The sequence below is a fragment of the Mustela lutreola genome, chromosome 18, assembly GCF_030435805.1.
Source record: "Mustela lutreola isolate mMusLut2 chromosome 18, mMusLut2.pri, whole genome shotgun sequence".
Lineage (NCBI taxonomy): Eukaryota > Metazoa > Chordata > Mammalia > Carnivora > Mustelidae > Mustela > Mustela lutreola.
Window position 1 is genome coordinate 6,994,888 of NC_081307.1, and position 12,696 is coordinate 7,007,583.

The 12,696-nt window shown below is 33.3% G+C and overlaps 1 protein-coding gene across 2 annotated transcripts in view; it reads right to left on the minus strand.

Annotated features, from left to right (window-relative positions):
- LOC131820626 (A disintegrin and metallopeptidase domain 3-like) overlaps window positions 1-12,696 on the minus strand; it is a 110,707-nt gene that overhangs the window by 23,479 nt on the left and 74,532 nt on the right. For both annotated transcript variants that reach the window (XM_059156312.1, XM_059156313.1), the window contains one exon: window positions 11,915-12,104. In XM_059156312.1, the coding sequence (XP_059012295.1) occupies window positions 11,915-12,104 (190 nt within the window). The remainder of the gene's footprint in view (window positions 1-11,914; window positions 12,105-12,696) is intronic.

A 12,696-nucleotide genomic window follows, 5' to 3' on the forward strand; every position in this document is an offset into this window, starting at 1 on the left:
ACTGACATATTATCACTACATTTTAAAATTTGTCATGACAATTTACTTTTATTTTTTTCCTGGTAATTTCTTGATATTGTGATATCATGAAATTGCAAACTCATAAAATCTTAGAACCATAATCTTTTTTATGGTTTGTTCTTTAAGTTTATGGATAAAGCTTTACTCCACCCTAATCCCCACTAAATGTGTGAATTTATAGTATGTGTGAAAAATGTTAGTGTTACATATATGTATTCATTTATTTTCATTTTACGGTGAATTGTTTTACTTGCATATAGTTCACAGAATGTTACACTAATTTCAGGTTTACAATTTTGTGCTTTGACAAGTTTATACATTATGCTAGGTAAATAAGTATAGCTACCATCAGTCCTCACACATTATTCTAAAAAATCATTGATTATATTCCTTATGCTATACCTTTTATTCCTGTAGCTTATTCATTCCATAACTGGAAATCTGTATCTTTCTCTCCCCTTCACCCATTTTGTCCAATCACTCACCATCCACCCCTCTGGGAACCATCAGTTTGTTCTCTGTATTTATAGATCTGATTTTGCTTTTTGTTTGTTTAAACATTTGACATTTTTTATTCCACTTATAAGTGTAATCATATGGCATTTGTCTTTCTCAATCTGACTGATTTCACTTAGAAAAATACCCTCTAATATATTAGACAATATATCCATGTTGTCTCAAATGGAAGAATCTCAATCTTTTCTACAGCTGCATAATATCCCACTGTGTGTGTGTGTGTGTATGTGTGTGTGTGTGTGTACACTTTTCTTTTCCTTATCCATTCATGCATTGATGGACACTTAAATAGCTTCCATATATTGGCTATTGTAAATAATGTTGCAATAAATGTAGGGGAGCATGTATCTTTTTGAATTAGTCCTTTTGTTTAGATAAATAACAGTAGTGGAATTATTGGATCATATGAATTTTTATTTTCAATTTTTTGAGGAAACTCCACAGTGTACTTCACAATGGCTGCACCAATTTAAATTCCCACCAACAGTGTTCAAGTGTACCTTTTTCTCCACATCCTCACTAATACCTTGTCCCATTGAATATGTTGCCTTCTAATCTTCTTTTTCTCTTTATTTTATTTTAATTCCAGTGTAGTTAGCATACAGTGTTTTATTTCAGATTCCATACATCACACAGTACACATCATGACAGGTGCACTCCTTAATGCCCATCACCTATTTAACTCATGCCCTACCTACCCCCCCTTTGGTAAACATGTGTTTTTTCTATATAGTTAAGAGTCTATTTCTTGGTTTACAAGGATGTGGAGAAAGGCAAAGTGCAAACTGGTGCAGCCACTCTGGAAAACAGTGTGGAGGTTCTTCAAAAAGTTAAAAATAGAACTAGCCTATGACCTAGCAATTATATTATGAGGTATTTACCCAAACAATACAAAAATACTAATTCCAAGGGATTCATGCACCCAATGTTCATAGCAGTGTTATCTACAATAGCCAAATTATGGAAGCAGCCCAAGTGTCCATTGATGTATGACTAGATAAAGATGTGTGGCATATATTTATGATAGAATATTGCTAAGTCATAAAAAAGTATTAATCTTGCCAATTTCAATGATATGGACAGATCTAGAGTATTATGCTAAGAGAAACAAGTCAGTCAGAGAAAGAAAAATAAAAGATTTTGCTTATTTGTGGAATTTAAGAAACAAAACAAATGAGCAAAGGGGGGAAAAAAAGAGAAAGGCAAACCAAGAAAAAGGCTTTTAACTACAGAGAATAAACTGACAGTTACCAGAAGGAAGGTGGGTAAGGTAATATGTTAAGTATGTGGTGGAGTTAAGGACTATGCTTATTTTGATGAGCACTGGCTGATGTATAGAATTGTTGAATCATTGTTTTGTACAACTGAAAATAATATTACACTATGTATTGACTGGAATTTAAATTTTTTTTTAAAGTCATTTTGTCTGATGCAGGTGTTCTACTCTGGGTTTCTTCTGCATTCCATTTGCATAGTTAGTGTTTCTCTATCCCCTCACTTTCAATCTACAAATATCTTTAGGTCTGAAATTAGTCCTTGTAAGCAGCATGTGGATGAGTCTTTTTTAATCCACTGTGACACCCTCTGTTTCTTGGAGTGTTTAGTCCACTTATATTCAAAATAATTATTGATAGGTACATATTTACTGCCATTTTGTTAGTTGATATATGGTTGTTTTTGCAGCTTTTCTCTGATCTTTTCTTCTCTTTATTTCTTCCATGGCTTGTTGGTTTTATTTAGTGATATACTTGAATACCTTATTCTATTTTTTGCATATCTGTTCCTGTTTTTTTTTTTTTTAATTTTCAGTTACTATTAGATTTATATATAACATCTTCTACATATAGCAGTCTATATTAAACTGCTGGTCACTTCATTTTGAACTCATTTTTTACTCCTCTCCCCTTTACATTTTAGATATTTGGTATATTTTATATCCTCTTATTTTATGAGTGTCTTGACTTTTACAGAAACACTTATTTTTACTGCTTTTGTGTTTTCTATTTTTCATATTCTCACTTATGGTCTTTGCTTTCCATTCAAAGGAACCCCTTTAAAATTTCTCATAGAGCTAGTTCAGTGGTTATTAAATCTTTTAGTTTTTTGATTGTTTGAGACACTACCTCTCCTTCTATTCTGAATAATAGCCTTACTGGATAGAGTATTCTTGGATACAGATTTTTCCCTCAACACTTTGGATACTTCATGCCACTCCTTTCTGGAAAATAACCTTATAGCCTTATAGGGTTTCCTTTGTATGTATCTGTCTTTAATTTATAACCTTTAAAATTCTTTATCATGATTTTTTGCCATTTTAATTTCTATGTGTCTTGGTGTAGACCCCTTTAGGTTGAATTTGTCAAGGGCTCTCTGTGCCTCCTGAAAAGTCTGTCTCCCGCCCCAGATTTGTTAATTTCCCAGCTATTATTTCTTCAAGTATATTTTCAGCCCCCTTTTTCCTCTCTTCCCCTTCTGGGATCCCTAAAATGTGAATATGATTATGATTGAGTCACTGAGTTCTCTGGGTGTATTTTTATTATTCAACATTTGTTCGTCTCTCCCTTGTTCAGCCTGTTTTCCATTCTATCTCTAGGTCACTGATACATTCCTCTGCTCCATGTAACCTACTATTTAACCCATCCATTGTATTTTAATTTCATTTATTGAGTTCTTCATCTTTGATATATTTTATTTTTTCATCTAGGGTCTCACTGATGTCTTCCACTTTCTTCCAAAGTCCAGGGAGTATCTTTATAATCATTAAATTCTCTATCAGGCATATTACTTATTCCTGTTTCTCTTGGATCTCCTGCTATGATTTTGCCATGTTCTTTCATTTGCAACAAATTTCTCTACCTCATTTTGTCTACCTCTTGTTTCTGTGTGTTAGGAAAGTCATCTACATCCTTTGTTTTTAAAAGTTGTGGCTTTATGAAGAAGAGGTCCTATAGTGCCCTGCAGTGCACTATACTATCTGTTCACCAAAACCTGGGCTCTTCAGAGGAGTCTCCTGTGTGTTGATTCCGTTCTGCTATTATTTCTGAGTACCTTTTCCTTTCAGTCTAGACTTCTGTGCTAAACCTCTGCCTCTTGTAGGCTATTGTGTGCTCTTTGTGGTATTAATGAAACCCAGGTAGGACAGCTTTCAGGGGACAAAACTTCAGGAGGGCTCACAGTAGGTGGTGATCTTAGCAAAATTTGCAGTGAGCTGCTAGTAGCCTGGATCTCCCAAAGTGCAGCAGTGGCCAGGGGCATGGCACATGTTAGTGGCAGCAGCCACGATGCAGTGTGTGTGGCTGCCAAGGTGATCAGGATCAAGCAGTGGCTGGCCACAGTGCGAGGCATCTGTGAGCACAGGGGCTTGGCATGGGGCAAGGTGGTGGCTGGATAAAGCACTCACAGCATTGGAGAAATTTTTGCTGAATCAGTAGTCTTAGTTTGGGTCCCCCAAAGCAGGGTAGTAGTCAGAGGCACAGTGCATGTTAGCAGCAGCAGATAGGGGGATCCAGTGTGTTATGTCTCTCAATCAGATGGAGACCTCCAAAGAGTGGGGCAATGATTGGATGAAAGCCAATGATCAGGCAGTGAAAGGATTCACCCAACAAAGGAGTCAGAAGTTTATTAAATACACTGCAAAGGAATGGGGAAGGGGGGAATAAACAGCAAAGGAGGGGCTGTCTGCAATAAGGCAGTGGTTAGGGGCCATATTTAAAGTGAAAAGGTGAGGTAGTATTTTGGTAACTGTGCCTAGTTTTAAGTAGCCCATTGGTTAGTTAGGGGCTATGGATATTTTGAGGTGGGTCGCCTGATGGGACTATGTTTTCAGCCAGGTGGTCACTGTGGGCCCTTTCTACATTCCATTGCTCAAGACTACCTAAAGTAACTTCTACAGGTGGCATGCTGCAGTGGTGACAACCTGGGACATGTGATGTCTGTGTCCCTGGTAGCTGGGTGTGAATTGTGGAAGAAGTTGAGGCTCTGTGGTAGGTGGGTGGGGCACACAAAGCAGTTAGCAAAATTTGAGCTGAGCCATTAGTCCTAAACTGGGTCCCCTAAGCGATGCAGTGCCTGGAGGCAGCTGTTAGGCAGGGTGTACAGCATTAAAATAATTCACGCAAAGTCCATTTCTGAGGTTAGAAATCTTGGACTGGGCCAGTCATCAGTGGGTGGGGCACAGTGTTAGCAGATCAGGTAGCAAGCATATACATAGCACCACCTTCGCAAGTGGCTCTGCTCTGTGTTTATGCTAGGGGTTGAGGAGGAAAATGGCAGATGCCAGCTCCTTTGTTCCTAGAAAAGACCCCAACATGCTCTAAAATCCTTATACAGGGATATCTCTCCCATTTGTCCCAGGTGTTGTACAAACTGTCCATTCTATATTGTCTCTCTGCAAGCTGTTGTCTTTTTAAGGGTGGGGACTCAGCTTCACTTGCCCTCCAGGCTGACTTTCAAAGCTCTAGGCTCCAAGTCCTCCTGGTTATGCAAACAGAGAGTTCAGTCCCTCTGGTTTTCAAGGCCGGACATTACAGGGACTCTTTTTCCCCATGATGCTTACTGGTGCTTTCCACTTTCCATGCCTGCAACTCCCTCCTGCAGGCAGGTCCCAACCACTGTTCTTGCCTTTTCTAACCTCCCAGATTTGGCTTCTCCCCTACATTTATTTGTGGAGCTTTTTCTGCCAGTCTTAAGATCACCCTCTGGTGTACTGACTCATATTCAGGGTCTTCTGTGATTCCATATAAATTTTAGTGTCATTTTGTTAGTTCTGTGAAAAATGCCATTGGTATTTTGATAGGAATTGAGCTGAAAGTCTGTGGATTGCTTTGGATAATATGAAAACTTTCACAACATGAATTTTTCCAATCCATGATCATGGAATATCTTCCCATTTGTTTGTGTAATCTTCGATTTCTTTCATCAGTGTCATTTCAGTTTTCAGAATATAGATCTTCCAGTACATCTAATATCATACTCAATGTGGAAAAACTGAGAGATTTTCTTCTGAGACCAAACACAAGACAAGGATGTCCACTATTACCAGTTATATTCAATATAGTGCTAGAAGTTCTAGCCACAGCAATCAGACAATAAGAGGCATCCATATTGGTAAATAAGTAGAGCAGATAACATAATATTTGCATACAAACTGTCTCTATTTGCAGATAACATAATACCACCAAATCCTAAAAATTCCACCAAATAACTACTAGAAGTAATAAATGAATTCAATAAAGTTGCAGGATACAAAACTAATACCGAGAAATCAGTAGTGTTTCTATATGCTAATAACAAACTAGCAGAAAGAAAAATTTAAAAACACCATTTATAACTGCACCAAAAAAAAAAAAAAAGGAAAAAGAAAAACAAAACCTAAGAATAAATCTGTACTCTGAAAACTATAATACATGGAATTGTTTTGAGTGGTATGTTGTAAGAGAAGCTATAATGAGAGATCTTTCATCCAAAATAGTAGATAAATTTATCAGGTACCTTTATAAAACAACAATTTATTCCTGATCTTTTGTAATACCTGGTTTATCATGTAATATTTTATATAAAATTAGATACTGTGTCTTTAATACATTAATACAAAGTTAGTGTATTATTAAAGTATAGCAAATCTTTATTACTATATAACATGTTTTAAATTTATAGGAGGCAGATGATTTTTTTTATTTTTATATTTCAATATTAATAAAAGTATGTTATGCTTCACAATATAAATGTTTTAATGAAAAATTATCAGGAGTATTTATGGAAGATAGGGGATCAAATACACACTAAATATTAATGTGGGGGGAGCAAAAATCAATGACATCACAGAGAATTCCAAGGCTAGTATCAAAGAAGAGCCTATAGTAGAGAGTAAGTTTTCACAATACTCAATGAATAGTATAAATCTAGACTAAATGCCTGGCTTAGAAGTTGACTTGTAAGGACACTTGTGCTTTAGGAATAAAATTCCATCATGGGACTGGAAGCTAAAACTTTATAAACTAGGTAGCCAAGGATCATCATTGAGAAATCTGAGAATGAAAAGGACATTTTCTTTTCTCCTGGTTGTCTAAGCCATTATCAAATTCTCTTCAATATGTAGTATTTTATAATTTTTCTCTCTTTATAAATTTAATAGTATATGTTGAAAAATACTGAAATGTTCCTCTATTTTTGGAATAAACTCCAGAAGCATATTGTTTTTCATATATTCATTTCTGTTGATAATTCTGATTCATCTATTTTGTAACTATTTTTCAAAATATAAATCAGTCATTCAAAATAACATTAATAGGAGGAGTGAACAAATTTCATGATTTAATTTTATTTCTATATGCCTGCAAAGGATACTGGGAATTAAAATTTTTACAAGTACCCACTTTACAGTAACATTCAAAAATATGAAATATTTAGGGTTAACTTTAAGACTTAAAGATACCTAAATAAATGGAACAATACGTCATGTTTATAGTTTGAAAATCATAAAATTATGAATATGTCCGTTCTCCACAAATTCCATAGATTTTTTGAAAATCCCAATCAAACTTTCAGGAGGATTATTTTTTTCTTTAGGGGGTGTGAGTAGGAATAGACAAATTGATTCTAAATTTTACATAGAAATGCAAAAACCTAAAATCACAAAACCTGTATTGATAAAGAAATACAAAATATGAAGATGCATTTTACCTGATTTTATGAATTAGAGTAAGGAAATCTAGTGTTGGTATAAAGATAGATATACAGAATAATGGAACACAAAGTATGTGATATAATGCTTTTCAATATAGATACCAAGAAAAAGATAATTTTTCAACAAATGGGTCTAGAACAGTTGGAAATATATACAGAAAAAAAAAATGCCCTGATACTTAACTTACAAATATTACTTAAAATGGATCATAGATATACACATAAAAGCTAAAATCAATAAACTTCTTGAAGAATACTTATGAGAAATCTTTAAAATCTTGGGATACATAAGGCACAAATAGCATAATGCAAAAAACAAAAACAAAAAAATGATAAACTGAACTTCACCCAATTAAAAACTTTGACTTTTTAAAAGATGTCATCAAGAAAATACAAAGCCAACCCACATACTGGGAAAAAATTTCACAAAAGACTTGTATATAGTTTATATTAAGAATTTCTATAACTGGGCACCTGGGTGGCTCAGTGGGTTAAAGCCACTGCCTTCGGCTCAGGTCATGACTCCCAGTGGGATCGAGCCCCATATCAGGCTCTTTGCTCAGCAGAGCCTACTTCCCTCTGTCTCTCTGCCTACTTGTGATTTCTCTCTGTCAAATAAATAAATAAAATCTTTAAAAAAAAAAGAATTTCTATAACTACATTTTAGAAAAACAAACAACCCTATAAATATGTGCAAAATGTTTGAACAGACACTTTAAAAAGGAGAAATATGAATGTCCCATAATCATATGGAACACTGTCCAATATAATTAGTCATCAAGGAAATACAAATTAAAACCACAATGCACACATGCAAATGACTAAAATGAAAAAGACTGGCAATAATAAATGTTGATGAGGATAAGAAATAGCTACCACTCATACACAAGATGTTTGGAATGTCAAATAATATAATATTTAGGAAAGCAGTTTGACATTTTATTATAGATTTAATAGTAAATTAACATTATGACTCATCAATCTCACTCCTGGATATTTACCCAACAGAAATGAAAACACAAGTCAACAAAGATTTGAACATGAATATTCTTTGGAGATATTTTTCATAATAGCTACAAATGAAAATAACCTAAATGTTCATTAATAACTTTATGAATAAACACTTCATTATATAAATGTAATGAAGACCACCTAGATAATCACAAGTCTTTTTTGTTGAAAACCAAAGATAAGGTCATAATGCCTTTGTCAATACAACACAGATTTCTACCAATCCTTTGGCTAGGTATGGCATGCAGAAGCAGAATTGGGCACTGATGTCTTCAGTGACAATGGGACAAATAGTTAAAAAAAAGAACTACCCTATGATCCAGCAGTAACATACTGGGTAATAACCCAAGGATACAAAAATACTAATTTGATGGGATACATTGCACCCCAAGGTTTATAGCAGCATTATTAACAGTAGCTAAATTATGGAGAGAGCCCAAGGATCCACTGACTGATGTAAAAAGATAAATCTTGTCATTTGCAATGATGTGGATGGATCTAGATAGTATTAAGCTATGAGAAGTCAGTCAGAGAAAGACAATACCATATGATTTCCCTCACATGTAGAATTCAAAAAATAAAACAGTGAACTCAGGGGAAAAACAGAGAGACCAACCATAAAAGAGACTCTCTAACTATAGAAAACAAACAGGGTTTATGGAGGTGAGGTGGGAAGAGGATGGTTAAATGGGGGATGGGCATGAAGGAGGGCACTTGTGATGAGCACTGGGTGTTGTATGTAAGTGATGAATCACTAAATTCTACCACTGAAACTAATATTATAATGCCTGTTAACTAACTGAAGTTTATATGACAATTTGAAGAGAAAAAATAAAAACAATTTCACACAGTTTTAACAAAATATTAATGTAGATTTTGGAATTTCAGAACTATTTTAATTTTCTAAGAATAGAAAATAAAAACACACATATGACCAGATGAACTAATAGATCAACATTCCTTTCAAAAGCAGCAAAAATACATATTTTTCAAGTGCACATGAAACATTTTCCATTTTAGATCATGTGTTGTCCACAAAAAAAGACTCAGTAGTTTTAAGAAGTCTAAAATCTTGTCAAATATCTTTTCTGACAAAGGTATGAAAGAAGAAATCAATTGCAAGAAGAAATCTGAAAAAATTACAAATATGTGGTGGTAAAACAATATGTTAGTGAATAACCAATGGATCAATGAAGAAATTAAAAAATCAAAATATACCTTAAAATAAATGAAAATTTAAATGCAACACAGGAAAATGTCTGTGATATAGCAAAAGCTATTCCAAGTGGGACATACATAGCACTATAGCTTATCTCAAGAAATGAAAAATATCTCAAACCAATCTGACTTTATAGTTATAAAGGAGGTAGCAAAAGAAGACCAGAGTTAGTAGAGGAAAATTTAAAAATCAAATGGAAATAAATTAAATGGAGACTGAAAACCCAATAGAAAAGATCAATGAAAATTAAGCCAATTCTTTAAAAAGATTAAAAATATAACCAACTTTCAGGTAGACTCACCAAGAAAATGAGAGTTTTCATAAATAAAATCAGAAATGGAAAAGGAGAGGTTACAACTGATACCAAGAAAACAAGTGTTCATAAGAGATTACTATGAACAATTATATGATGATCAATTGAAAAACTTAGTAGAAATGGATAAATTCCTAGAAACACATATACCAAAACTGAATCATGAAGAAATAAAAATATGAATAGATTGCTAGCAATCAAAACCCTACCAAGAATCATAAGACCAAGACTAGATGACTTCACTGGTGAATTCTTCCAAACATTTACAAAAGTTTTAATACTTACTTTCCTAAACTCTTCCTAAAAACTGAAGAGGAGGGATCGTATTCAAACTTACTTGATGAGGCTTGAGTGCAAATTATTCGGGTGCTTGTTAAGTATCTACCCACACAGACTTAATTTGTCTTTCACGCATATACTTCCTGTGTATTTTATATCACAATGAAATGATAAGTATGACATAAATATTTATTGTTCAAGTGGGCAGAGAACTTCCTTTCAAGATAACTAAAATATACTAAAGTATATTTTAAGAAAGAGAATAAAATTTAAATGTAATTCTTTCAGAATGGTACTGTGTCATGCAAAGAAATACTAATGACCAAAAGGAACAATAGGTAAAATAAAGGAAGTATTTTCAGAATGAAATCTTTAGGGTATTTTCTAATGTAAAGCACAGAGGTGATAGAAATGCAATATTTACAAGAATTTTATGTAAGTTAAATCCCATTATTTTAGAGGTGGCCTAGATACGGTTATAACTTAAATATGCATGCTAAGAATGTAAGAATAATCACTAGAGGAAAATAAAAAGTACATATCCAATAATTGTTGCAATAAATGGTGGAAGAAAGAAAAAGCATGCAGATTCAAAAAGAAGTGAACAAAAATCCAATTAAAAAACAAATGTGGCAAAATGAACATAGAAAATAAGAAAAATGTGAAACAACTAAACTTAAAAACATATGCAATGTAGAGGACTATAAGGAGTCATAACTGTTAAATGTTATGAGGTATCCTAGAGAAGATCCTAGTACAGAAAGAGGCTGTTGGTGAAAAGAAAATAAATCTGAATAAATTATGGACTTTGGTTAAAAAAATATATGCAAAAATATTACTCACAATAATGTTTAAGAGTATAATCTGATAAATCAAAGATAGATTGGGTAGTAAATGTAGATCGTGAAGTTACTAGTACAGAAAAACTAAATGAGAAGGAAGAAATAGCAGGGAAATACTGATGAAGAGAAGGTAGTATGTGCATAGATATACAGATATCTCAAACCAAATAGACCTTATTTTTTTTTTCCAAATAGACTTTAAAACAGAAAACAACATTAGAGGTAGAGACCCAGTATTTGAAAATAAAAGTTAAATTTCTAGTAAGATATAACAATCGTATTATAAGTCTCCACTGTATAAAAGAGCTTCAAAAAACAAAGCAAAAAACTGAATAATGTATAGTGAGAATTAGGCAAATCCAAAAGCATAGCTGTGGGTATCAATATTACCTTTCAGGTACTAAGAGTTCAGGCAAATAAAATTCATAAAAATACAGACGATTTTAGGCATTTACTGAAAATATCATGTAATCAAGTTGTATAAACTTTTGTTTCTAACAAGAGTTTGCATTTTCTCAAGTGAACATGGAACATTCCAAATATCATGCTTAAGTGTGTGAAAACAGGCACAACAAAAATGTGGTTATTAGCCATCTTACCAAGCACAACTAAAAAAGGAGTAACAGCAAAAAGCTAAATATAACAATACAAACCAAGGATTATTACTATTATAATTTTGGGAAGTCAAGTTAAAATAAACGACATTCCCTCAGATGCAAGGATGGAAATTAGGAGATGAGGAGGTATACAACATACATGTAATAACATAGTGAACCAGGGCAGGCGCTTCAAGGAATTCACATGCTTGAGGTGATATTTACAGGATTAATGTTACCAATGTAACATTTTCAAATGCTTCAAATTCAGGATGAGACAGTTATCACATGCCCCATATCCCTGTATCTTAGATGTTTAATTAAATGGTAGCCGCATTTCAACAACAGTCCTCCTGTATTACATCTCTATTGAGAAGACTACATGAGAAACAAAAATAAATCTTTAGATGAGTTAGAAATGTTTGTCACTAACCTCTGCAAGGCCACAATCACATTGTTCAGGAGGTTCCAAAATTCCATTGCCACAAGCTGCCACATCTCTTCCTTGGTAAACCATTTCTGAAACTGTTTTATTCTGAAGACACTCAAATTCAGGCTGTGAAGCCATACGTTTAAATTCATCCATGTTGCAACTGCTAAAAAACTTGACACCATGGGAATGTCTAAAAATAAATTATATTCCTCAGATAAATGGAATAAAATCACTATTAAAGCAACACTCTGAAGTACTGACAAGTATCAAAAATTCTGTAATACTGCACTTACAGAGGAGCCAAGAAGGAAGGGAGAGGATTTTTATCTTTAATACAAGTTGTAAATAAAAACAATAGGTTTATTTCTATTGCGATTCAATACAAGACATCTAGTAAGTAGAGGGAGTTAAGGTGACATGAGTTAAAATATATTAAAACACATATAATGATTGCCACACCAAAAAATACCTCTCTTTAAATATGTCTTATTATTATTTTCATTATGATTGCCAACATCACAATTATAAGCACTATTAAAAGCATTAATTATAAGAAAATGAAACACACTAGAAAATTTATGTGGAAAACTGAAGAAATAACAATGGTTGATAGTGTCACAAGAAAAACCAGAATTGTTTGTATTTTGATAACAAAATTAATTAAAATATCTCAATATTGATTATATAAAACATATAAATCTAGGATTCCTTTTATTTTGTTACCTTTTGAAATATTTCTGTACTTCTACATGTACTATTTAATGAATTTTTATTTAATTTTG